At 30.1% G+C, this 26,327-nt stretch overlaps 1 protein-coding gene across 1 annotated transcript in view; it reads right to left on the bottom strand.

Moving 5' to 3' along the window:
* Window positions 1-13,033, bottom strand: part of LOC113556452 (SRSF protein kinase 3-like) — a 47,033-nt gene extending 34,000 nt beyond the window's left edge. Inside the window, exon 1 of the mRNA XM_026961403.1 lies at window positions 12,837-13,033. Within this exon, the coding sequence (XP_026817204.1) occupies window positions 12,837-12,907 (71 nt within the window). The 5' untranslated portion in view covers window positions 12,908-13,033. The remainder of the gene's footprint in view (window positions 1-12,836) is intronic.
* Window positions 13,034-26,327: the final 13,294 nt, after the last annotated feature.

The following is a 26,327-nucleotide window of genomic DNA, read 5'->3' as shown; positions in this document are numbered from 1 at the left end:
TGCTGTGAGCAGGACCGTGTTGAGGTTTGGTGGCGCTTTTGGCGAATCACTGCATTTGCGCCCCCCTCACCCACACTCCCTCAATGAAAAATATGCATTTAACAAGCCACGTACATTCGTATGGGTACAGTTATGCTATAAATGGGATCAGTACATTTTCCCGAAATTCAATTGCCCGACATCTTAATTGCCCGATACTATACTTGCCCGACAATATTAAATTATGAATAAATTTGTGTCAAAAATTATTCAAAATTTCAACAAAATATTATATTATGTCATTTACAAATTAATCTTACATTCAAAATTATACAACTTATAATAACACATTTGACATTTCTATGACATATTAAGTTGTGTTGTAAATAAATATGGTAACATGTCAAAATATACTGGTAAAAATATCCCGAAAACAAAACATTAAATATTAATTCAAAATGTAAACCTTTTTATAAAAGTTACATAGATAGTAATACAATATAATTATTATTAACGTTTATAAAATACAAAAAAATAAATTAAAAAATATTAAAATGATATGTTTTTCGTCAAAAAGTATTATACTTATTATAATTATTATAATACTAATAAATTATGAGCTATTGCTTTTAAGTATTTATTGTTATTCGTAGTACCTACTATTTATTCGTTTATCCATATCTTCGAATGCAAAAATAATGTTGTCAATATAGGTACAAAAACAAGTGCCGATAATTTTTTTATTTTGTGGGAAAATATTACATCCGTGGAATACCTATTTTTATTTACGCGGGATAATTTGATGTAGAACTAATAAATATATGTCAAAAATTAATAATAACTAAAACATAACCTATACTACTTACAAATTACAATTTAATGTTATGAGCAATTCCCCTTAGAAATTATAAATTTGATTGATTTCCTCTGTCATTTATAATTGCACTGATACGTTTTATTCATCTTAATTTTTCACATAATTATCCATGATAAAATATTCGTCTGATTTTAGTTTTTTTGAATTATTGTATCTGATAAATGTAGTGTCGGGCCAATGAAGTGTCAGGTAAAAGTTATGTCGGGTAAAAGTATTGTCGGGCAATTGAATTGTCGGGCAAACATATCAGACCCGCTATAAATACATACATGCCTACGGCCTACATATTTTACAAGAATATTACCACACATATTAATTATACGTATAATATAATATAGATATTAAGATATTCCAGGCATAATGAATTTTCAATGTTTCAAATGTTGTGCTCCAACACCCAACAGCCTTAATATAAATAATCTATTTACAATAAAAATAGAGCTGTAGTAAGATGTTGAATTAAATAAACATTTTTCAAATATTACGTGAAAAAATTATTACATAACTACTATTGAAATTTGTATCCCTTTTAGAATTGTGCCCCCGACCCATGCCCTCACCACTGCCTTTATCAGAGTACAGTAGAACTCCGATTATCCGAACGCCTATTGTTACGAATTTTAAATTATAGTACATACATATTAATAATAAATACATACATACAATATATTCATACAATTATATAATTATATAATTTTTAATATGTCATATACCAATCATCCGGATATTTGCTTATCCGGACCACCCTTGGCATTAATTAGTCCGGATAATCGGAGTTTTACTGTACTTCTTTCTTCTTCGATTCATTGTGATTAATTCATTTTTGATCAACAAACATATTTTCTAGAACTGAATAAGAATGTAATTTTTCAGTGGTTTTTTTAGTAGCAATACATATATAACAAAGGTACAACACTACTAAAAATTAGCTGACATCGTCGTTTATTATAATATAATAGTTTATTTGTTTACGATTCGTATACAAATAAATATTTGGACCACAATTTTTCTATTGAATCATATCATAATATTCGTAATTTTTACATACACAATATAGCTCATAATATGTTGCTTTAAAATTAAAATTTTTTTTTTAGTTTAATTTTAAATTACCAAATTTTCTTTATACTTATAATCCTTTTTATTTTTTGGGTTGACTTTGAATTTAATTAATATTCAATATTGTTATATATGATTATTATAGAATAGATATTTGGTACCTAATCAACTTATAAGTCGTTAAATAAAAACTTTTTTAATGAAAAAAAAAACAATTATTTATAAATAAGGAAATCACGATACAAATTTAAGTTTATCAGATTGGGAAACTGATTGTTTTTCAATTGTTACCTATTGATCGTGTTCTAACAATGTACGGAATAATTTACGGAAGTTGTATAATTATTTATCATTTATAATGTCAGATAATTGGCCAGCTGTTGTAGTTCGTATTTGGCCACGACTCGTGTAGTTTTTTAAACGAATTCAAAGTTCTCAATTTTATGTACACGTGTTATATTATATTTTTTTTTATGGAAACCAACCAACCAACGTGAATTTCACGAATGTTAATAGTTATAAAATTCGAAGAAAAAAATACGGTTCATTACCCACAATATTATTATGAAGTTTTTCCACAAGTTTACACCCAAAAAAAATACCAATATTCTGAATTAGATTTTACTCGAATGGTATCCATGTCCGAAATGTTAGTGTTGTGGAAAAAATTACACTATAAGCTCTTTATAGACTTTATATAATACCTCTTCAGTTTTTCGAATAAATAATAATGAGAAAATTGTTTGTGTAGCATTAAATTATGTCACACCGTACTCATACGTATAAGCTTACACTCTAACAAACAATAATAGAAAATATGATAATCCACTTTTTGTTGTATATCTTTAGCCATAAGACTATAAATCCTAATATATTCGACATAATACATCATATTATCATGTTAGAGTCGCTAAAAATGTTGATTGTACCATAAACTCATGAAATGGTCGTGTAGAAAATTATATTATATTCAATCAAACGCCATTATTGAATTGTTTGGATTTATTACCAATCGTTTAATACTATAGAACATTTACAATTTACATATCATATTTTAATAAATTAATCGTTGTTTCAGTATTTTTATAAATAAATTAAGTCAAAAAAACCATTTTAAATGATTCATTTAAAGTCAGAATGTCTTTTTTTTAGTTATTTAGTTTATATTATATATACAACTCTTATCATATGTATATTTCAAAATAATTGATAATAGTCATAATTGCATGGTTACTATAGAGCATAAGGTACAATTTAATGGGATTTCACCATAACATGTATGGACGTGTGATAATTATTTAATTATACTCAAAGTAGTCAAAATAATTTATAACTTGACATATCATCAATACATCACAAGACCACACACGAAAACATAAGACATTAATTCTCGCCGTAGTTTTATGTGACCGATTTGGAGAGAGGATTAAATGACATTTAGTTGACTATCCACGACGCCGTGCGATTGTTTCACCATGAAATTTATTAAACAATATTATTATTAGGCGCTAAAGTCACTGGAAAATGGATCAGTGATAGTGATGTACGTTTATTTGCTAAAACGTGGAGCAGCGTGGTAATAGTTTTACGATTGTAAAAATTCGTAAATGATTACGTTCAGCATATTTTTATAGTTCGTTTAAAAAAAGGTTTTTATTATTAAGTTGTAAATTTTTATATTTATTTGAAACGTTTTTATGGAAAATTATTTTTATCTTATACACTTCTTATTATATTTTTTTTTAATCAGATTTCGATGTACGGGTATATTTGACCGTCTATAAAAAACTGATAGTATTTTAGTTGACAATTAATAAAAATTATAAATTCGTTAAAATTTGTCAAAAGGAAACTGAGCCGTTGTAGTGTTATTTTTTACGAGTGGAGATACCATAGGTTTCCCGTTATAGTGCAACTCACTGTAGCCTGTAAATATAATTATAACTTACTTTATAGCATGTACATTCTTAAACATGTGCATGTGGGAACACTTCGAGATGAATGTCTGAAAAGTTAAGTACTGTTTCGGTCGATGCGTACAACCACGTCACACTAAAGTGGCTGTGGGCTATAACATCAGAAGTTTGAAAAAATTATAAATATCGAACAACAATCCATTATTGTATCTATTATTGTGTATACATTTATGAGAGGTGTACTTTTGATACCTGAAACGGTTTTTGAGTTCGTATTATGGCTTAAATTGTGTTAGTTACAACTATTGGAACCTGTGTCTGACTATGGATCACTGAAATGTTGTAGTTTTAGAGATATTTGTAAGTCACATTTTTTTAACGCGTTATTTAAAAATATATTATTTAGATCGTGTTTTAGTATTATCAACTATTTTCAGTTAGTTATTGAATTATTTTTATAAATAAGTAGTTACCCATTTAAAATATGGTAATTTCTTTATATTTGAAAAATACATTAAAAATATATTTTGTAAAATGTATCCATCTCGGTGTAAAATCTTTTAAAATACAATTAAAATTATAACATTTTCTCTTAATAATCATTTAGTTATTATTATTTTAAACTTCTAAGATAAATACTGTAAATGTAGTAACTATCCACGAAAAATCGAATTTTTCAATCATCAAATATAATAATACGCATGTGCTATTGTAAATTTCTCTACTCGATATGAAAATGTAATGTGTCTCGAAATTATTTTGACGGGTCACAATTTACAAGTATATTATAAGATTAAAAGATTAAACTACACATAGTTGTATAAGACTATTACAATATACAACTAGTATTTTTTTATGGGTCATTATGTAGAAGAAGGATCTATAGTGAGCTGTCATATTAAAAAAAGGTTGTAAAACATTGTAACTAAACTAATATATTATAATATGTCGAACCGCGTAAAATGTACTTATGTACCTACATAAAACGTATATATTATACAAATACAATAATGACAGCTTGATGAAATACTGAACCTCGTGTTATGAGTGTATGACACATCCAACACTACCTAATACCCATATAATTGTATAAAATAAATGGATCCCAATCCTTATGTCAATGATACGTATTCAATGTTATAATATGTATGATACATGTACCTATTATACTAAATACGCATACATCAGACTATCAGAGGACTGTTTCATACAATGGATACATTTATGTCAAGTGTCAATTGAGAGGATCCATTGTTGTTTCTCATTACGATTTCTTTTTGCTGATAAGTGAAAAAAAAACACTGTTTGTCACTGTAAAATATCAATAACAACCAAGAGGTAAATATGACGATGGATAATGGGTTTGAGAATATGTTTATGACGTTTATGTATATACTGCAGTCTGCACTCATCATATAGGTGGAGCTACGGCACGAAGTGTTTCAAGTGTGTCTGGGCACGCCCTTAATTCGAAAAAAGCTTAATATAGTTGTATTGATGTATTTTATTTTAATTAATTAAAAAATTTACGAGGTAGACACATTTTAAGTTTGTGTTCACGATTAAGTTTAAATGTAGCTCTTACCTATGTGTATAGCAGTTAATATACTGTTTAGACCATTACTAGTGGCGCTCTCTAAGACTGACGATGGTGACATAGATAATGATTAATTTGAATTTGTATAATTAAAAAAGACGAATCGAATCGAAATAATTTCTTTTAACAATTTTTGCGGACTTTGTGTTTTCATTTGTGTATAAAAGTCTTTACTACGTACTAACTCATAATAATACAACTCGTCAAAATATAAATGCTACACAATATTTATGCCGAATAAATATAATAATAGGCGCACTCTATCACACAATTGAAATAAAAATATTTTTTCTCTGTTAAGTAATTTACATTATAGAGTTTCTTTATTATTATTAATACAACAAAACGTATTTCAGTATTTGTTAAATCATTTTGTTAATTTACTACTTAATATATTTCATCAATTTTTGCTTGGATATCATTCAAAAGATAAAGAAAGAAAAAATAAACCAGCGCAGCATCATAGAAAAGTGAATTATTTTACTTGGTATTTATACATCATATTTTTATAGGAACAAATATGAATGATTGATTGTTTACAACATTATATTTTATCAAGTATAATACTTGAAAATCTTTTAAAATGTGTTTAGATTTATAATGCAGATGATGACACAAGATTTTTTTCATCTATTCAATTATGTAGGTGCGTGTACGAGTGTTACGGAGTAATTTAATTTTTTTTTCTTTTTTTAATTTTGCTTTTATAACTATCAGATATTATGACCTTTTTGTCCTGGTTTCTAAAACGTTTGGTTACGATTTCTACTCATTGTTTTATTTTTTTTTTTTATTATTATTATTATTTTAAATGAATACGCAGCAGTGAAGTTATTTAGTAAGTACCTATAGAAAAAAAATAAAAACATGGACTCTCAATTTATAATATAGCGTATTTTATAGGAAAATAAAAAATATAAATAAACCACGTAATAAAGAACGTCCCTTAAGCGTTGTAACTTTTTAATACGTTCTATTATAAAAGTGATAGTGTGATACTATTGTGATAAAAAGTAATTACGTAAGTAAAAATAGATGCATTTATTATAGTTATATATAGTAACTTAAAAATTAAAAATAAAATACGTTAAAAACTTGAAGTATATTTTCAAGTACAGTTTATTTAGTATACATCAAAATATTAATTTAATACAATTAAATGTAATTATGTTTGTATGTATTATACGTTTTACTACATTTATTATATTTATTACCTATGGAAAATTACAGAGTAATAAATTTTAGTCATATTTAGATGATTTCACATTCAATAAAAAATATTTTTTTATTTGAACAATTTTTTTCGATCTTATGAAATTTAATTTAATTAAACATTCTATTACTGATAATAGTATATCATTTTTTACTGCAGAAATGTTGATGTATTATTACTCATATATCTTATGTTTACGAACATTTAAAAAGTTTTCGAATGGTTAATACTTTAAATTGTATTAGTGAACGAAATCATTTTAAACTATAAGATTATAAAATCTAATTATAAAATTCTCAATCAAATTAAACTTAATTCATCATCTTAGGATGAGATTAAACTCTGTATAATATTTTATATGTATAGATACACTATACTTCAGTGTTAATTATTTCTTAAACAATTTTAAAAGTAGGATTTAAATAAGTAACGAAAATTACGTGTTAAGTTCTTGAGATTGTTGTATAACTACAAAATAAAATATATAACTGATAATTTTATATCGACATAATATTTTAAATCCCTGCCGAATTTGACTTTCAAATTTAATATTTAATTTATATTATTAAAACATTACATGCATTTAAGTAAGCTACATGATAAAAACTACAGTACTTTAACTAAACCATTTGAGGGTCGTGTACTAAATTTAGTTTTGAGGATCTTTTAAATTTTTTTTCGATATAAAAACTTATTATTAACCACTAGTATATTCAAAATTTGTTGAAATTCGTACAATAATATACTATAATAAATAAAATTGTGTATATGCATTTGGGCAAACCATAATATTTTTACTTGCCATAATTATAAAGAACGAATGTACGTGCAGGTTATGAAAAATAATATAAAAAACTTTGCGAAAAAAATTCGAAAATTCTAAAACTCACAAAAAATAATTTTAAGACTAAAAATATAAATACAAATAAAAAAAAATGTTGAGCTTAAAAATATCAGGTTCAAATGGGTTAACATAATATAAACTATTCACCAATCAGTAATCACTATGTCATTATTATTACAGAATACAGATTCTTGATTTAGGTATGAGGTTATTATAAATATTTGAATTATCGATGTTACTCAGTTGATGGTTGATCTTGTGAATGTGTGTAGGTGTTTTACGAATATAGTATAGATAACAAACTCAAATAATCAGTTTTGATATTGAGAGGATGTTACAGTAGACAGGAATACTGAATTATGATGAATATTAAATTACGACTTGTAAAAATAGCGGAGGAAAACATTGATAGACGTGTTCTACTAAATTTTTAATGATCATTTGTTTGAGAAAACAAAGTTTAAAAATTTAACAATAAAAAACGTCTAAAGGAAAAAATATGACGAGTAAAACCAGAACTTACACTTATAACAATGAAATCATAAGACGATTTAATTATCTATCCTTCTGAGATTATAATCGTTTTACCATGTATGTAATATGTACAGATAAACAATTATTATGTCTTAAAATGTCATTTTGAGTTTTAGAAATGACCAACGACTAATATGGTATCTATAATAGTATAAAAGATAGTTACTTTAAAATTATTTTTAGTTACTGTTAGCAGATCATCACTATCGACATCGTCAATGGGCTTGCTTACAAATCGTTGAAATTTTTGAACTTTGAAGAAACACATTATTTATTACATTTTATACAGCGTATTATATTTAGAATTGTGAACATGTATTAAATATCTAAATCACACTTTTCAATTTCTGAACTATTATTATTATTATTTGTTCTACTGTAGTTTATACAAATATCGTGAATCTTAGTTTTGTTCGTGTCTCGTACGGGTAGGTTCGTGGGTTTATTATAATATTCTGGTATAATCAATAATAATTTTTGAAAAGAGGCAAGTGTTTTTAATAAATGTTTAGTTTTAATTTAAACAACAATGGCTTATAGTTCATATTACTATTTTATGTTGAGAAATATCATGACATATTAAAGAGGCACCTGTGAAATTTAAAATATCTTAAAGAAAAAAAAACCTTTTTGCCATACTTGTCAAGAGTTCGAGGGGGTTCTTAATATAGTCAAGGGGTCAAAATAAGTTTCAATTATTGTACAACAAAAACATTGATTAAAATATATATATGCACATCACGTGTTATTTATCACCAGGGAAAATTCATAATCAAATAGTCTGCCGTTTTAAGTACTACGTAGAATCATACATAATTATGAGATCAAATACAGTAAATTAACCTTTTGAATATTAACTTGTAAAACTTGTAACTTTAAAATGTAATTATAAATATAATTAAATTATTGTAGTACTTATTGCAGTCGTCTAAATGCATAATTGATAAAAATATATTTAATAAATACAATATTACAATATTATATTGTAAATTAATTAAACAAAATTTATTTTGACGGACCAATTAATGTCTTCCTTTTATATGCTCATATATTTGATTAAAAATAAAAGACAGGAGTTCAAATATAAGTATTCAAAAATTTCATTATTGTGAGTGATGGACGGCGTGGTATATTTTGACACTATAAAAAAAAATATTGCGGCCAAAAAGAACTGATTATCGTTTTATAAACTTAGAATTTTTCAATCAACTTTGAAAGCTTATTGAAAGACTATTATTATTTTTATACCTTTCCCATATAAAATAGCTTTTGTCCGAAGGCTACACGATAATATAATGCGCATCAATTCGTTTCTAAAAATTATGATTTATCTGTTTCAAAATGTGTTATAGTAATAATATAAACACGAGCATTGCAGGTTTCGAGATAGAAATTTTTAAAAATACCCATCGTCAATGTGATTTAATAGATTAGGCTTTCGAAGAAATATTTTTAGTATTTTGGTTCAGTTTGAATTTTTTAGCAGTTGGTGACATATTTTATCTTCGACGAAATACTACATATTACACCATTACACATGTATATACGACCTACGCAAATATACGCGTACTAAATACAAATATTATATCAATGATAATCTGTTATTGTTGGCGCCTGACACTGTGATTAATTCGATAAGACCTATGCGTAATGATTAAAACATGGTATAATGGCTGCACTCGCGTGGGTCCACACTGTAATTCGTTTGGGGGTATTACAAGCACAGACTTCACACTAAACTAGACACAAAAAACAAAATATTATTTAGTTAATTTTTATCTGTCGACGTATATTGTGTATAGCGATTATTTCAATTTTTTCGTTTGACTATTAAGCGTCGTTTCGTTCACCCGCTTTCCACCATCTACAACAAACATATGTAGGCTGCACGTGCAAGTAACGAAGAGTAAGAAGATTATGTCAATGCATCACTGTAGCGTGTGCAAAAGTAACTTAAAAATTATAAAAATTAATAGATAATCAATTGAAGTTTTACCTAGATAATCTCTGTTGAAATAAATCTGAATATATTTTTACACGATTTAAAACTTGCTATACACATTTAATGGTAATATACTAATATATTAAATGTTTTGATATTTTACACTCGTATATTGTGTGCATGTGTACTAAATACGGTTACCCATTTGAGTTTACAAAGAATGAACGATATACTAGAAGTCTAGAAAACGACTATACCTAAACGTACGTAATAAGTGTAGGTACATAAAATAACTTGAAAACATAAAATCGATTAAATAGGCTAAATTATAGCGACAGCTTGGAAAAATAACGATTCTCCGCGAGGAAAAAAAATGTATTCTATCTCGCGGATTGAAATAAAATTGAAAATCTTAACATAAAATAATTGTCTAGATAATTAATTTCAAATAATCAACGTTTTCTGTCGTTTGAAAAGATCAGTTCAACTCGTTTATAATCTATCGTCTATAGATATACAATGTACAGCATACGTATACATTGGCGTGCAGGAAGACTCGTTAGCAGCACCGCTGGCAAACCTACTAAAAAGCGCCGTTTTAGCAATTAAAAATTTATAAATTCCATTTAATAGACATTTCAAAACGTTTAACGAACAAATGTCGTTTTGACGGTGGAACAAAATGAATTATCAATTCTTAAGCACAAATTTCCGCCCCTGACGTGGGCACAGTTCGACATACCCTCGTTACGCCACTACATATATACGTACGTTATATATTATGGATATATACGTATTATACTGTGCACCATGCCACCATCTGATCACACAACACCGGTAACGAGTGTAAAACGATTCGTGTCGAACGAATATCGATCGTGCACAGGTAATATTATAATATACTCGTGCAGCCATCATAGTGCAGCAGCGGTATGGGCACCCAATAAAAGCGTGCAAACCCCGTTGCGCCCGTTAAAGTCCGTTGTTTACGAATTATATTCGCTTTGTGCAACGCGGCGTGTACGACGACGACGACGATGATGATAATAATAATATAAATTTATCGATTTCTGTTATCAGGGGCGCTGGCGATGACGTGGACCGCGTGCGGCTGACGACCGCGCGCGCGAGGTAAGCGATAACAATAATAATATTATTATTATTATTATTATTTACCCATAAGCCCCATTGGGCTGTCGAACGCGCGTACGTCCGATATAAATGCGGTATCGCAGGTGTATATTATATTACCTATACCGAAAATATTATAATATTTATACATTCAAACGAACTCGCTCGCTCTGCCGTCGACCTGCCGTCGAAGAAAAAACCGTTTTCGATATCCGAGCACACCCATACGATATATATTATTCTATTTTATTTTTATTTATTCTCCAAGAAGATGATGGGCCCCGCTGAACATGTTCGTGTGGGGGCCTATGAGTTCACAATTTAAATAAATTCAATAATTACTAAATATAAAATTAAAAGATTACAATTTGCAATAAACATTTTCACATAATTTAGATATCAGTATAGATAAGTACATATCTTTTGTTCGTTTATATACAATATAATATTATAATGTAGTATTGTGTAAAAAATTGTCTGATTAAATAATACGTATTTATAAAACTAAATTTATCAACAATTACTAAAATAAATTAACTAATATTAGTAGTAAATAATACAATAGGCCTATACATTTATTGTGAGTCCGTCGTCTATATTTTGTTCTTGTAGTAACCAAAGTGTAATTTTTTTTTAAAGAATCTTGAAAGAGTTACTTCGTTTAACTTCTAACGGTAATATATTGTAAATTTTTGGACCGATTGTGTTAGCGTTTTGTGCATAGTTGGTATTCTGATATTAAATATTTGTCGAGCATTATGTTCATGTTCTGTTTTAAAAGTTAGGTTATTTTCAACTACATAAATTACTGAAGATTTATAAAATATTTTTTTTACCGGTAGTACATTCATTTCATTGTATAAGCATTTTGTGCGGTATATAAAATATGTCACGCACGCACGAGTGCAGAGGGGACGAATCCTGCTGCAAGTCGCGATATTATTGTACGTCGCGCGGTAGCGGCCGATATAGTTCCGTCCACGGCAATCTCGTACACGTATTATGATGCATTATAACATACGAAATCGACGTGTCTCGGGCAAACGATAATATTATATTATATACGCGGGTATAGTCGTTTTCCGCCGGTTTCCACGACTTCCTCTATTCACCTAATCGAAAAACACGTGCGACCTACCCGCCGTAACGATATTATAAATATTATTATTACGTTACGCACTGGCGATCGGAAATTTCCGGACTCGCCGCGTACAGACATCACCGAACGCAAACCGATTTCATAATTATTTTTGTGTCGTCGCATTGCCTACCTAGTCCAGTGGCGGCTCGTGATATGTTGCACAGGAACACGCGAACCACCCGAAAAAAATTGTATAAAAAAATTATTAGATTCATATAACAGTAACGTATAATTGATTATTATGCAAATGGTCCGTAATATAAAATTTATATATCAATGAAAACCAAGTTTTTGCAGCTTTTATGTGTTAAGAAATGTGTCTACAAACGATTAAATAATTTCGCGGATCGCGAATTTGGAACTTCACGCACATTATCCATCAAGACGCGCCGTCAGTGAATGTATTTAGACAAGATACAGAGTAGATACATTATTTTTGTGCGCACCAGTAGCAAAATAAATTTTTAAACCATCTGACATATACACACCTTATACATGTGTTGTGCACCCCGTCATGTGAACCTCACGAGCCGCCACTGCCGATCGCCTTATGCGTTATAAATACACTAATAACAAGTCATAATAATTGATGTGCACACTCACAGGCTACAGCGTCCCCTGTACGACGGCAGGTTCCGGCGCCGGTTGAACGGCGGCGACAGCGACAGCGACATGTGCGGGTACTTGGCCAACGCCGACTTGAACACGGTCCCGGGCCCCGTGGTGCACGTGCTGTCGGTGCCGGTGCCGGTGCCGGCGCCCGTGCTGCTGTCGCTGCTGGTGCCGCTGCTGTTGCAATCGCCGCGATCGTCGGCCCGTCTCCCGGGTGGCGACGGTGGCCGCTGCGGCTGCGGTCTCTCGTACCCTCAACTGGCCGACCCGTCGGGCTGACGGCTGCGGCGGCGGTCGCCGGCGGCCGCCGAACCGTTTCGCCGCTGACTGCCCTTACGCCGGCCGCCGCCACCACTGGACGAGTCGCTGCGGCCGCGGCCGCGGCCGTCCACGTTCGTGGCCGTATCGAGCAGCCGTAGCCCGTTGTCGGTGTCTGCGCGGTGGTCGGCACCGCCGTCCGCATCGGCCATGCTCACCATGTGCGATGCGTCCGCACGGTATTCTCTGCGAGTGTTCGATCCGGCGGCGGCTCGTCCGTCGGAAATAATGTTGTGCTCGCGGGCCGTCGAAGGACACGGCGAAGACGATATTGTCGCCGGACTGTACTCGACTATGATGTAATAATACTGTTACGACGGCGCGGGCTCGTGCGAGTGCGATAACCGCGGTGGCAGTGCGTGTCGATAGGACGACCGAATGCGACTGCTATGCGCTTGCCGCCGTACGTGCTGCACTCGCGTGGCTTTTATAGGGGGAAAGCGCCGCCGCCGTCGCCTCCGCCACCCCCGAGTCCGTTATGTGGGTCGCCGCCGCCGCCGCCGCCACCGCCGCCGCCACCGCCGTAACGCCGGGCGACGTAAATCGTTTGGACCGGGGGACGCGGGCGCCGGCGCACAATCGCACCCACCGTTGGAGTGCTGGCCGGCCCCGCGTATACGTGTGCGGCGCGTGAAGCGTATGTACATGGTATACGTATGTGTGTGCGGGCGATTTACACGCACGCACTTTCCGTGGATACCGGGTGATCCGTTCGGCGCGTGACACTTATCGCTTCGAAAAGACTGTTTGAACGTTTTTGTAAACATTCGTTTTGCGCACAGCTATACCGTCTTCGGGTCGGCAAAATGATGGTCGACGTATGACGATGTTTTTATTGTTCAACCGCAGCTCATAAGTTGTAGAAATTCAAAGTTCGGTACGGGTCGACCGCTCCGTTCAATTAATACTCAAATGCATACTCATAACTCGTCTATTATTCTATATTAAAGTGTATGGTTTGGTTTTTCGTGTACTTCGAAATATTCCGAATGATATTCTGCTCCGGACGTTAAAAAACACGTATGTTACCATTCAAAAGAGTAAAAATAATTCCAAAACCATAACGATAGTAATGTAGTAGACACCATGTTCCCCTCGCCTCAAAAACGTCGTTGTCCAGTCTAAGATATTTAAGATTACCTGCGTAAAAGCCATATTTTTTAAAACGACCGTTTTCAAAAATAACGATTATCTGTGCACGTTAATCGGATCACTCCGTATGCGTCATTATACAATATACGTTAGTCGTACACTGCGATTCACAGCCGGCGTCCCCGCCCCCTCCCCCCCCCTGCCGCAAAGCCGCGACGTTTTTGCACCTCGTCCGACCACACGTACACACGGTAGAAATGACTAGCGATGGTCAACGACACCGACGACGCTACTCCGATGTGTGTCTCTGCTGAAATTCACGCTTAATCGCCGCCGAAAAATCAATTTTGATATTTTATATGTATACGCGGATGTACGGGGAGAGTCGTTCAAAATTCACACGCACAGACACACACGTCACAGAACGATTTATTTTTATTTCGAGCAGACCGCGTCTTACAGCGAATGTTGTTGCGGTCTCTTCGACTTTCTTTATATTATTCAAGAAATAAAATACTTATAAATCACGCGTCTGCTCGCAACCGTGCCTATACCGTTTTTCTGCAACCCTGCCCACACCGTCAACACTATTATTTTCGATAAAACAGTAATAAACATTATTTAATCTTTACATTATAAATGACAAGCTTATAATATTATTTCACCGTTACATATTCGAATTGTATTTATTATTATTTTTTAATATCTTGTGCAGAACGAAAATGGACAATATATCATAAAATATTCAGTAGCCAGTGGGTATAATCTTAAACTATCACGCGATGTGTATAAAAAAAAAAAAAATTGGAATATTTTTTTTTTGATGACAATATGACAATGTCAATATAGTATATAATATTATAGTATATATATATATATATATATATATATAGAGCTTACAGGCGGCGGACTCGAAGTGAATACCACCCAGTATACACACGTGCACGATATAAAATGTAATCTTCAATTATTGCCGAAAGTTTTATTGGAGATTTCGACGATAAGTAAAGCGAGTATTTACGGAAGAACAATAAATTCGGGACGAAAAGCGCGGCGGCGATCGTGGTCTGACCGAATGACGCAGGCCACCAATAATTACATTTTATTAAATCCGTCATCGTGAATTAAAGTCGTAACGACTACGGGTTTTGTCGCAATACACGTCGTGTACAAATCCATAAATAAGCCGTGAATCGTTACAACAGCAATTTCGTCTTGCAGGGAACAGAGAAATTACATACGAAATGAAAATAAGCGGTGGTTGTATTTTTTCTTTTTAATCGCAGAACCACGATTGTCTATTATAGTTCACGAACTTTATTACAAACCTCGTTAAATAAATCGTTTATTATAGGTACACCGATCTGTTGAAGTTTTAAACGGTCGTGCGGTAACAGCCATATATACGATTTACACACTCAAACGATTGACTAAACAGTAAACTATTAATAGATTTACGAGAAAAGGTGGACTGTGCTTCAGTCGTCGCGGCAGGTCACAAACCAAGTAAGTATAATACCATATGTCTATAATTCACGGATAACGAGATAGTAAGTTCGTTAAAAGCGACCATTCGTCGCAAAAGGAAATACGCGGTAAAAAGGTTATTTATTGGTCCAAATTCATAATTCATTAAAAGCACAGTTGACAGTTGAGCAATCAATACTTATTTTAGGTTTGTTTTGAAATTCTACGCTAAGTAGAAGCGTCCAATAGATAATAATATAAAACCGTATATCTCAAGTCCCAACACGGTATACAGTACCGGTACGTCGTCGCAGTCATATATTATTTTTACCTAACTTCTGTTTTGTGTAGGTAGCGTTAAAATGATATAAATTTAAAAAACATTTTAACATTTTTGTTGTTGTTGAAATATGCGGTTTGACATGCCACTATATGATTACATACTGCGATATTATTTTACAATCGCATATATTAGTATGAAAACTATTGACGTCTACCTATAATTATTTAAAAACATTTTTAACAAGTAAAAATATTTTTTCCCCGATTAATTAATTTAAAAATATTTAATTTTAGTACAATAAATAATTGTTCTGATTCGAAATTAATAAGTGGGTACATAAATTATTTTTATTATTGATGAGTGCGACGACTGTATTACTTTGACAAAAGGTGTTGTCGACAGATTAATTGTTGACGAATTGTTTTTGATGAACTATATCTTTTGACGAAACGTTTTTGACCAAATGTTTCGGATCCAGACAATTCAGTTAATAACATACCGTCATCGCGATTTGCACTGCGATTTGTATGTGTCACAGCCAGTAGATAAATAAGTTCTATATTATACAATATTACATCTACAATATTCATCTTCGCGGAAATAAAATATCGCGGTTAAGCGAGTACTATACTCGTAAATTTCGATTGAAACTTGCTGTGGTGATATACTACACTTTTATTTCGTGTAGGGTGTAGCCACGGTCGTCGCATATACATATAACACGAAATAAATTTTTGTCATGTCGTTGTACATCACGCGCGTGCTATACGTGTTAAGTGTACGTGGGAAAGAATTCCAATCAATCGCAAATGTGATTTGTTATTTTATGGGAAAAAAAATGTGTATGCGTATTGCATACATGTACTTATTTACAGTTAAACTATTTCCTACGGTCATAGTAGTTGATTCTATGAGTATAAAAGTATATTAAGGCTAATGGTCCGTTTTTAAGGAGTTTTTGTGTAGGCAATATGAAAAGTACGTGCGTATGGTACGATTGAGTGCATAGCTATATTAAACTTCCGGACACACGTACACAATGGTGTCATTATTTTTCGTTTTTTATACTAAAACCATGTAATTTTCATTTCCACCATACTGATTGATCTGTTTATCGGATAAGACGTCTGAAAATAGACTTGAATACATAATAAGTTTTACTTTAGAACAATTTTAAATCATTTTTTAAACTTATTTATTTTAATTGCACGGTATAATAAATGTTTTGAATTTCTGAAATATTGAGATTGTAAAATAAAATCTGAGTGGAAGTTTAGAGTAAAAATTCAAAAAAAAGTGGAAAATCGAATTTCAAGGTAACATTATGAGAAATTCGTGACTGTTTTCAAAAATGTTATCGTTTTATTTTTGCTTTATGTTTGATCGGTAAACGATATCTAAAATGTAAGTATTTATGTTTTGCTACAAAATATTGACAGTTTTCTATTTACTTCATAGTTTATATTTCCTACCTGTATACTGTGTTACTGATAATATTATACACAAATACGCAATTTTGTCTAATTTATATTATATAACATGTATCAACGTAAAACGTATTATGAAATTTCATTTATTCTCCGATATTATAATATAAATTTATAATAGGGCTATACGCAGTCTATTAATAAAACGGAGAACAATATTGTAAGGCGCAGAGCAATACTAACATGCTGTACCTCATTTCAACTTGGATTGCGATGGCCAATGATGATTGGTGTATAATAAATCAACGTATTAGATAAACGATCCAGAATGCTCGAATCATCGCTATATTCTTAAGTGACTGCTGTTATACAAATGTAGGCTTATAGATTTGAAATTTTTAAAATATAATAACTAACAGTGTTATAAATATCAAGCTAGTTCTTACTCATACAATCGTATTACCCACTTATGTTACAATAATTAAACTAAATAAAAGTTTTCCCGCTTTTTACACATCTATTTACTAATTATTAAAATTAGTAATAACATACTTATTTAATTAAATGAAAGAACCTTTTTATTAAAAAAAAAAAACGTTTATATAGAAATCTGATATTTAAAATTGCACGATGGTTGTACAGTATACACACTTCAAAAAAATGTATATCAAAATAATATTATTTTAAAAATATTTTATTCTGTTGTGAAGTTTGGAATTTAATATAAAATATAGAGTATTATTGTAAAAACGTAACTATCTTATAATTTTTATAAACTGTTAACTGTATGTGAACGGGTGTCGATCGGTAGTAAACACGAAAAAAATTATGCAATGAACGCGCGCGTAGTTTGGTTAGTTTAACACAACGAACATCAGCTACGATAAATTTTTTCTGTCATAGCATTCTATTTTAATAAATACAATTACATTGTACTAACTTTCTTTTCCAGACACAAAGATCGGCGGGTACGAGAAACGGGGCACTGGTGTGGCGGACCTTATATCCAAGCCGGGACTGGTGTGCTGCGATCAGGAAAAATTGCAGACGGAAGCTGAGATGAACCGGATGTCCATTGACAAACTTCTACAGAACCCAGTGCGGGCGGCCGTTTACCGCCCGGGTTAAGAAGACCGGATGGTGGAAATTCAGCGATCAATAAGACAACCGGACAGCGATTTTCTCCTGCAGTCACAGCAGTCAGAAAAACCGCCCCTGCAGAAAATGGCAAGTCAGAAACATCGGCTAGCCACAGCACCGGCGTGGCGACCGCGGTGGACCTACCGGCGATAAAGGGCAAAATGCCAGATGCGCCGGTACAGGTACCCGAGGCGTCAGGGGAATCCTGCACTCCAGTAGGAAAGTGAGGACGGAGGCACAGCAAGCGCGAATTCGTAAGGATTGGCAAAAGCTCAAGGAGAAAAAAAATGCCAGGGAGCAATGGGTAAAACAGCAACATATACTTGCCATGCAACCTGCGCCAACGTCTGACCCGGAGGCCGCCGTCCTCACTTTCACCACTGGTGTGCAGTGTGCCCCTGATGCAGAGGCGGAACTTAAATTTTTTACGACCGGGGAAAATATTAAAATTATGCGCAAACATAGACCAAGACTGAAATATCCTTCCCTACAATTGTTTTTTAATAATTGTAATTAAAATTACAAAAATACTACATACTTATTGAATTTTAAACACATAATAATGTTAATTAACAAAGTTAATAATATCAAGCTAGTTCTTACTCATAGAATCGTATTACCTACTTATATGACAATAATCAAACTAAATAAAAGTTATTCTATTCTGATTTTTACACAGCTATTTGCTGCGACTATTAAGATTAGTAATAATAACAAACTTATTTAACTAAATGAAAGAACCTTTATATTGAGAAAAAAAAATGCTTACACAGAAATCCGATATTTAAATATGCACGATAGAATTGTACAGTATACAAACTTAAAAAAAAATGTATATCAAAATAATATTATTATCATATTTTTTATTCTATTGTGAGATTTGGAATTTAATATAAAATATAGAGTATTATTGTTTAGACTAGGGCCCCTCGTCAGTTGTGGGCCCGTCGCGGTCGCCCGCCTCGCCTACCCGGTATTTACGCCATTGAGCATCAATACGTGCCTAGTTTCACTCAGAATATTAATTATTATAGTATAATTAAACGAGTCTAAATCTTATCGTTAACTAGAATGTTGACCAAAATGGCGAATCCCGAGTTTTATATTACAAAAAAAACGACAACGTAATACAACGATCATGACAAAATAAAATAATAATTTATTTTGTCATGACAACGACATAATTATTAAGTAATATAAATGACATTGATTTTGTAGTATCATCGATTAAAAAATAAATTTTTTATTATATTTATGTTTATTATTCATAATAATATATGTTCCATTTAATTTTTGTTAATATTCTGTCTCTATGTAATGTGCACTGTCGTCTGCGTCGAACGTCGACGTACGCCGATCGCGCAGCTATACGCGCTCTAATAATAATTAATAATAGAATAACTATTAAATTATTTTACGCTGTGTATGGTTTTATTTTTTGCTTTACATTTTTTTTAAACGTGGTCATCACCAAATCTTAAAAATAAATCATGTAAAATAAAAATAGTTTTTTAACTTCTAACATCAAAAATTAAACATATAATACAAAATAATTATACGCCCACTATATTTTACGTGCGGGGATCAATCTCCGGCTTTCCCCCCCCTAGTACTATCACTGCTTAATATTATATGTAAATATATAAAATACATTTTTTTGTTTAAAACTGTTAGGTTATGAAACACGTTTTTATTTTATTTGATAATTATACGCCCTGAGGGCATTTGTGTAAAAGTACAATAAAGTAGTTATAAATTAGACAAAAAGCAGATAACAGATAGTAAATAAGTAAACAGAAAGAGGTAAATTGGCAAGACTAAGGTTGGTTTAGCAGGCGAAGCATTCCGAGGAGAGGCTGGTTATTACCATGCGAGGTGAGATGGGTAGGGACAGAGAAAAGGGAATGATGTCTCGTAGAATGGGTGAGAATACGAAATGATGAAACAGTGGCTAGTACGTCGGGAGAGTCAATAGAACCGTTGATAAGTGATGTGATGAACATGATTTTAGTATAAACAAGCTATTGTTTTGATAAAACAATAGAAAGATGCAAGACCATTTAAATATCTTTTCTAATTATATTATATCGGGTAGTTATTTATGTATAATAAAAACAAATATACTTTATTGAGTGGGTGTGTAACATATGAGTATCATTAGGGTAAGGTTTTTACTTTTTCCTTTGTGTGTGTTGACTTAACGCTTTATTAAAATCAATAGGCAATACTTGTTTACCATAAATAAATACAAAGTATAAATATTAAAAGTTTATTGTATGTACAATTTTTTAATAATATTATTATCTATGTTTTCATATCATTGTATGCATTAAAAAAATCAATAGTCTTCGTTGTAAATTTATTGAAAACCGCAAGTTGCAGCTTAGTGCTAACAAGAATAATTAAAATATAATGCTAAAAGTAAATAAAAAAAGCTTTAAGAATTTTTTCAATTAATTTTTTCTCTCACAAATACCAATATTTAAACGAAGTCAATTGTAAAAAGTAGGGAGATATTCGTTTAAATATTTTTTAAACTTCAATGTACAAGAATGTCAATTCAAAACTGTGTGTAATCGATTTGAATTAAAATAAATATAACTCGTGTCATGCAAATAAATAAAATTGAATTTTCAATTCACTTAAAATGGATAAAATCAAAGCATTTTTTTTTTTTTGATAAATAATAATATTGTGATACAAACGATGTATATATACAAAGGTAAAATAAATGCAATTCAAAAGAGCCTTTTCTGTTAAGTCTTTTTAGTGCTTAACTTATTTATTTTTCCCGACTTAACTTAATTACATGTTTTATCACCATCTAAAGTATTGCCATAAAAGTATAAATATAAGAATATTTTATTTGTATTAAATAAGTACACTATAATATTATATATGGGCACTGTGGAAGTTAAATAGGCAAATATGCATCAAATTTTAAAACAGTTATTGTTGAATCTAAAAATAAAATTGTAAAGAATAATATGTATAATTTTTATTAATTAATCGTTGTTGTCAATTAATGACTTAATATAGTTCAGCCCCTATTATAATGTATTAGACATATCATTATACTGGTTTTATCCAATAGCTATTTAAATATCTATAAATATATACAATTATTTCTTCTATAGTAATTTAATAAAATAATTCAGATTTATCTACTAGTAAATTACTTAAATATATGTATAACTAATAAATAGAAGTATTTTATCTTAGATGTCCTGAAGATAAATTTAATTGTTTATTATTGCCTTTTAAATTTGAATGAATTCGAAAGTACAATGTTTAATAATTAAAATAATTAATCATGTTGTTCCTACATATTATTATTTAAACTTCTCATTTCCTTATAAGTTATTACGGACGATTTGTGTTAAAATCTATTTAAATCAAATATCAGAGGTGCAATTACAGAGAACCGCAGTGCCCCGTTGAAAATTAATTGCATTCTCGAGATCTCTATGCAAAATTAATATTGTTTAAATAACCCGATATTAAGTATTATGCTAATTAATTTTGTTCATCGAGACCATTTGCATTCTCTGTTATATTATTTTTCAGACTTACTTTACTTGCATAATGTTATTATATATTATACACAATGAATATGTATATAAGCCGATTCTTTTATAGGTAAACACCCGTTTAACCGAGTATACTGAATAGTATTAAATAATGTTTTTCCAAATATTTTTTTTTGCTTAGTTTGAAGTCGTGACTATACATTTTTAAAACTACTTTTATAGCGTTTCAATTTCTCAAGTTATTACTTTTAAGGACAATGGCTTATATTTTTGATTACATTTTCCGAAGTAGAATATTTTCCTAAAAATTGAATTATAGGTGCTAATTATAAAAATTGAATGATTATTAATTAATTAGTTATAAGCAGTACTTCGAGATAAGTGTCGCATAAAAATATGCATATAAACTTTTAAATATGTGATAAAAAATTTAAAGCAAGTTTAAAAACATTCTAGTTTGTTAATTATTTTTATTATTATTTATTAGATTTTCATGTTATTGTTCAGTCAACGAATTTAAAATAGGTGTTTTATTTTTGAAAATGTTAATATGTCATGATCATTTTTGTAAATTATTTTGCCATTAAAAGTTACACTGCTGACAGCACTAAAATTCCCTTACGCCTTTTCTGATACTCTATGAAGACATATTAAGACAGTACATGTTATATAAATCACTTTAAAACAAAATAATTTTAAAACATTAGTAGCTATTAACCTACAGGGCGTGGCGTTAGGTTTACACAGTAAAACACCAAATATAAATAATTATTATAGACTTTTCAAGTATTAATGATAAAATAATATTTGTTTTTTTTAATATTTTTGATTTGACAAACTATTTTTTTCCTCTCGTGCAATTTACCTCAAGCTGGTTGGTTTTCATTTAATGATATTAAAAAAATTATTTAATCTTTTGTCCCCAGATGTTGATCGAGTTAATATTTCCATTTATTTTATGTTCTGTCTCTCAAGATTACTGAAAGAGACATTCTGCTAACATACGTCTTCTTTTAACTTTTGAGTAGTTACATCATTAGGATATAGGCCTTTTATAAATCTTCACTTTTTTTCTCTAAGTAATCATTATTTATGTTTTAGTCAATGGCGTATTTGCGAGGCATTGCAGAACTGTATAAAAACGGGATAGATATCTCTCCATAACCTTTCCTCCCTAATTCGTATCTTAAGGAAATGTATGTTCATAGATGGGTATTTCTAGTATACAGAAAAACCACGTTATAGTTAGTACTTAAAAAAAAACAAAAATTAAAAAAAAAAAAAAACAATTATTTTGACGACGAGTGACGTCAATAACTGCAATAATAATTTATTAATGTATTAATTTTCTAATATTAATAATGTCCAATGTTGATTCTTAGAAAATATACCTGGGATATTTTAAATATTTATACAATTTAATATTATGTAAAATAAATTTATCGAAAAGGCTGGGCAAATTAACTAATTATTTGAACTCTAAGTTAAGTTAATACAGAAAAATGTATGTTAAGTTAAAAGTTACTTTATTAATTTATTTAACTCGTTAAAAGTTAATTTGAAAAAAAAGTAACTTACCTTACTTAAAAATAGGTAAGTTTTCATTTTTTCTTGTAAAATTAATTACATGAAAGGTCACAGGAAATAATACGAATAAATTATTGTTATGAACAAATAATAATTGTTGACGACATAACGAATTTATTGCTTAACAGTTAATATGTTAAGATTATTCTGGGTTTTCTTGTTAAGTTAGAAGTTCAAGTTTTCAAGTTTTGAAAATCAAAGTAACTCGTTAAGTACCTTAATTAAAAGTAACTTAACTTTAACTTTTTAACTCGTTAATGCTCAGCCTTGTTTATCGATACACGTACTATTAGCAATAATTGTTTAGCTTGTCCACTGTCCAAGTAATTGAAATCTTATTGTCATGTCAGTGATCACTCATAAGTCATAACACCCGATTAAGTCATTGGGGGATCTTTTATTAAAAGAAAAATTTAGATTTTGTGTTGTATAACTGTAAAATTGTAAATAGTTATTACCTATACTATATATTTGTATATTAATAATAAAAAAAAAAACACAATGTTTAAATGCCTCAAACACTTTTAGTAGGCATTTTAAGCACAGTTGTGTTTTAGCATTTAGACTTATGTTGGCTTGAGACGCTTGAGAGTACGACGCAAAATGTCGGTTTTTATTCTCTTAATTTTGAATATTTATAACTTATAATTAATCAACGTTAAAAAAATAATGATCATTGGAAATTCGATTTTTATAAGTTCAAATTTTCAGAAAAATATTTCGTTCTGTTGTTTTATTTTCAAATATTCAATTGGACAGTTTCCACTATCTATATGTATTATTATATTTTCAATGTATAAATGTATAATGCCAATATATTTTTAACTTATCATCATCATATTATTAGCTAACACAAAGATCATATTATGGCCATTTATCGTTAATCTACTAAAATGTATAGTAGCCCGTAGGTAAAAATATTTACAGAATATATTCGGGACTTCGGGAGTATAATTAGGTTAATTGTTTGGAATTTGGATAGGTAACCAAAGTTGCAGTACATATATTTAGTCAATTACTTATTTTAATTAATATATATGTATAGAAATGTTAGTTTCAGACTTAACGGTATCGCGTAAGAATCATTACTAACTAAATCAATAGTACAATATTGTGAGCATGCATAAATGGCGTTATAAAATACCACAAACAAATCAGCCACTGCCGAGGTTCTATTTTTATAGTATCTCAGAATATTGTAGTTTGTCTCATCTAATATATTATTTGTCTTATATTCTCATATTCTCTATTTGCCTGACTACTACTTATATAAGATATTATACACACGTGTAATAGGTGAGCCTGATCTAGTCTTTAGTAAAAAGTTAGTTTATTTATCTTAAAATAGGGTTCTAAACATTATGTCGCTTATGTTAATATAAAATGCATAATACATTTCAATGTCAATTATTATATTATTATAATTTTATAACTTACACGATTTCACATTAAAACACTGCAAAGATGATACTGCTTGAAAATTAAATTTGCAAATATTAATAGCTTAATTTACTTATTCGTACAGCGAACACTAGTATAATATTAAATAATAACAATAAAAAATATATTAATAAAGTAATGTTATTTTATCGTTTTAAAATGTTATTGAATTAAATATTATCAAAATAAAGTAATTATAATAGGTTTACAAAAATAATAAATTTGATAATATAATAAAGAGTGTTTAAAAAGTGTTGACTATTGTGTTTATATTATATTTTAAACATGTAAGGGAGAATTTTTTGACATAAGACACATTATTTTGAAAATAATCAATATTTTTTACTTAATATAGTCTTTAAAAAATTATATTTAAAAAATGATACATATTTTTTTTTTAATTGTAATTTATAACTTCATAAGTATTACTATTTTGAATCAAAACTTTCATTTATATAAAATTCTAAAGAAGAATTTTTGTCGGATTATTTTGATGTCTACAAATTAAATTTCAAAAGAGTAATTAACTAGTTATATATTATTCTTTATGAGTGTATAACTTATATCTTGAGTTATAAGTATTTAAAGTTTGAATTAATTAGCATAAATGAGTGCCCCGAAAAATATTGGTCCAATACACTGCTTATTTAAACTTAAAATATACATGCTTATTGACTATAATATTATTTAACTATTTTTTCACAATTTGATATTTATACATTGAATTAAATTCTCCAAAAAACATTTTTGGGGTATGATATTAAAAATATATATGTAATTTAAAAAATAAAAATAAATAACAAGATAAATACTATTAATAATATATTTAATTTTAGAAAGATTTTTGAAATGTTATAGTGTCTGAATTTAATAAAATATATATTATCCGATGTAATAATAATTGTTCTGCATACTGAAAAAAGTTTAGGTTCAAATTCCAAAAACGAATTCAACACCATAAAATTCTTTAAAAAAATTAAAATATTATTTACTTTATACTTAATCGATTATATACGTAAATGTGAAGCTAATGGGCAATGGTCCATTAGTCGATTCCAAAATATTGTTATTTCAATATCAATAAAATAAAATCTGTATACAAATTTATATATAGGGTGATTTACTCATTTAACTTTGTGTACCTACTAAGGATAATGGATTAAAAAATATGAGTGATGACTCGGCAATATTTATAATT

Source organism: Rhopalosiphum maidis, chromosome 3 (genome assembly GCF_003676215.2).
Source record: "Rhopalosiphum maidis isolate BTI-1 chromosome 3, ASM367621v3, whole genome shotgun sequence".
Classification (NCBI taxonomy): domain Eukaryota; kingdom Metazoa; phylum Arthropoda; class Insecta; order Hemiptera; family Aphididae; genus Rhopalosiphum; species Rhopalosiphum maidis.
The sequence above is the reverse complement of the archived record's forward strand: the minus strand, read 5'-3'. Positions and strand labels throughout refer to the sequence as shown.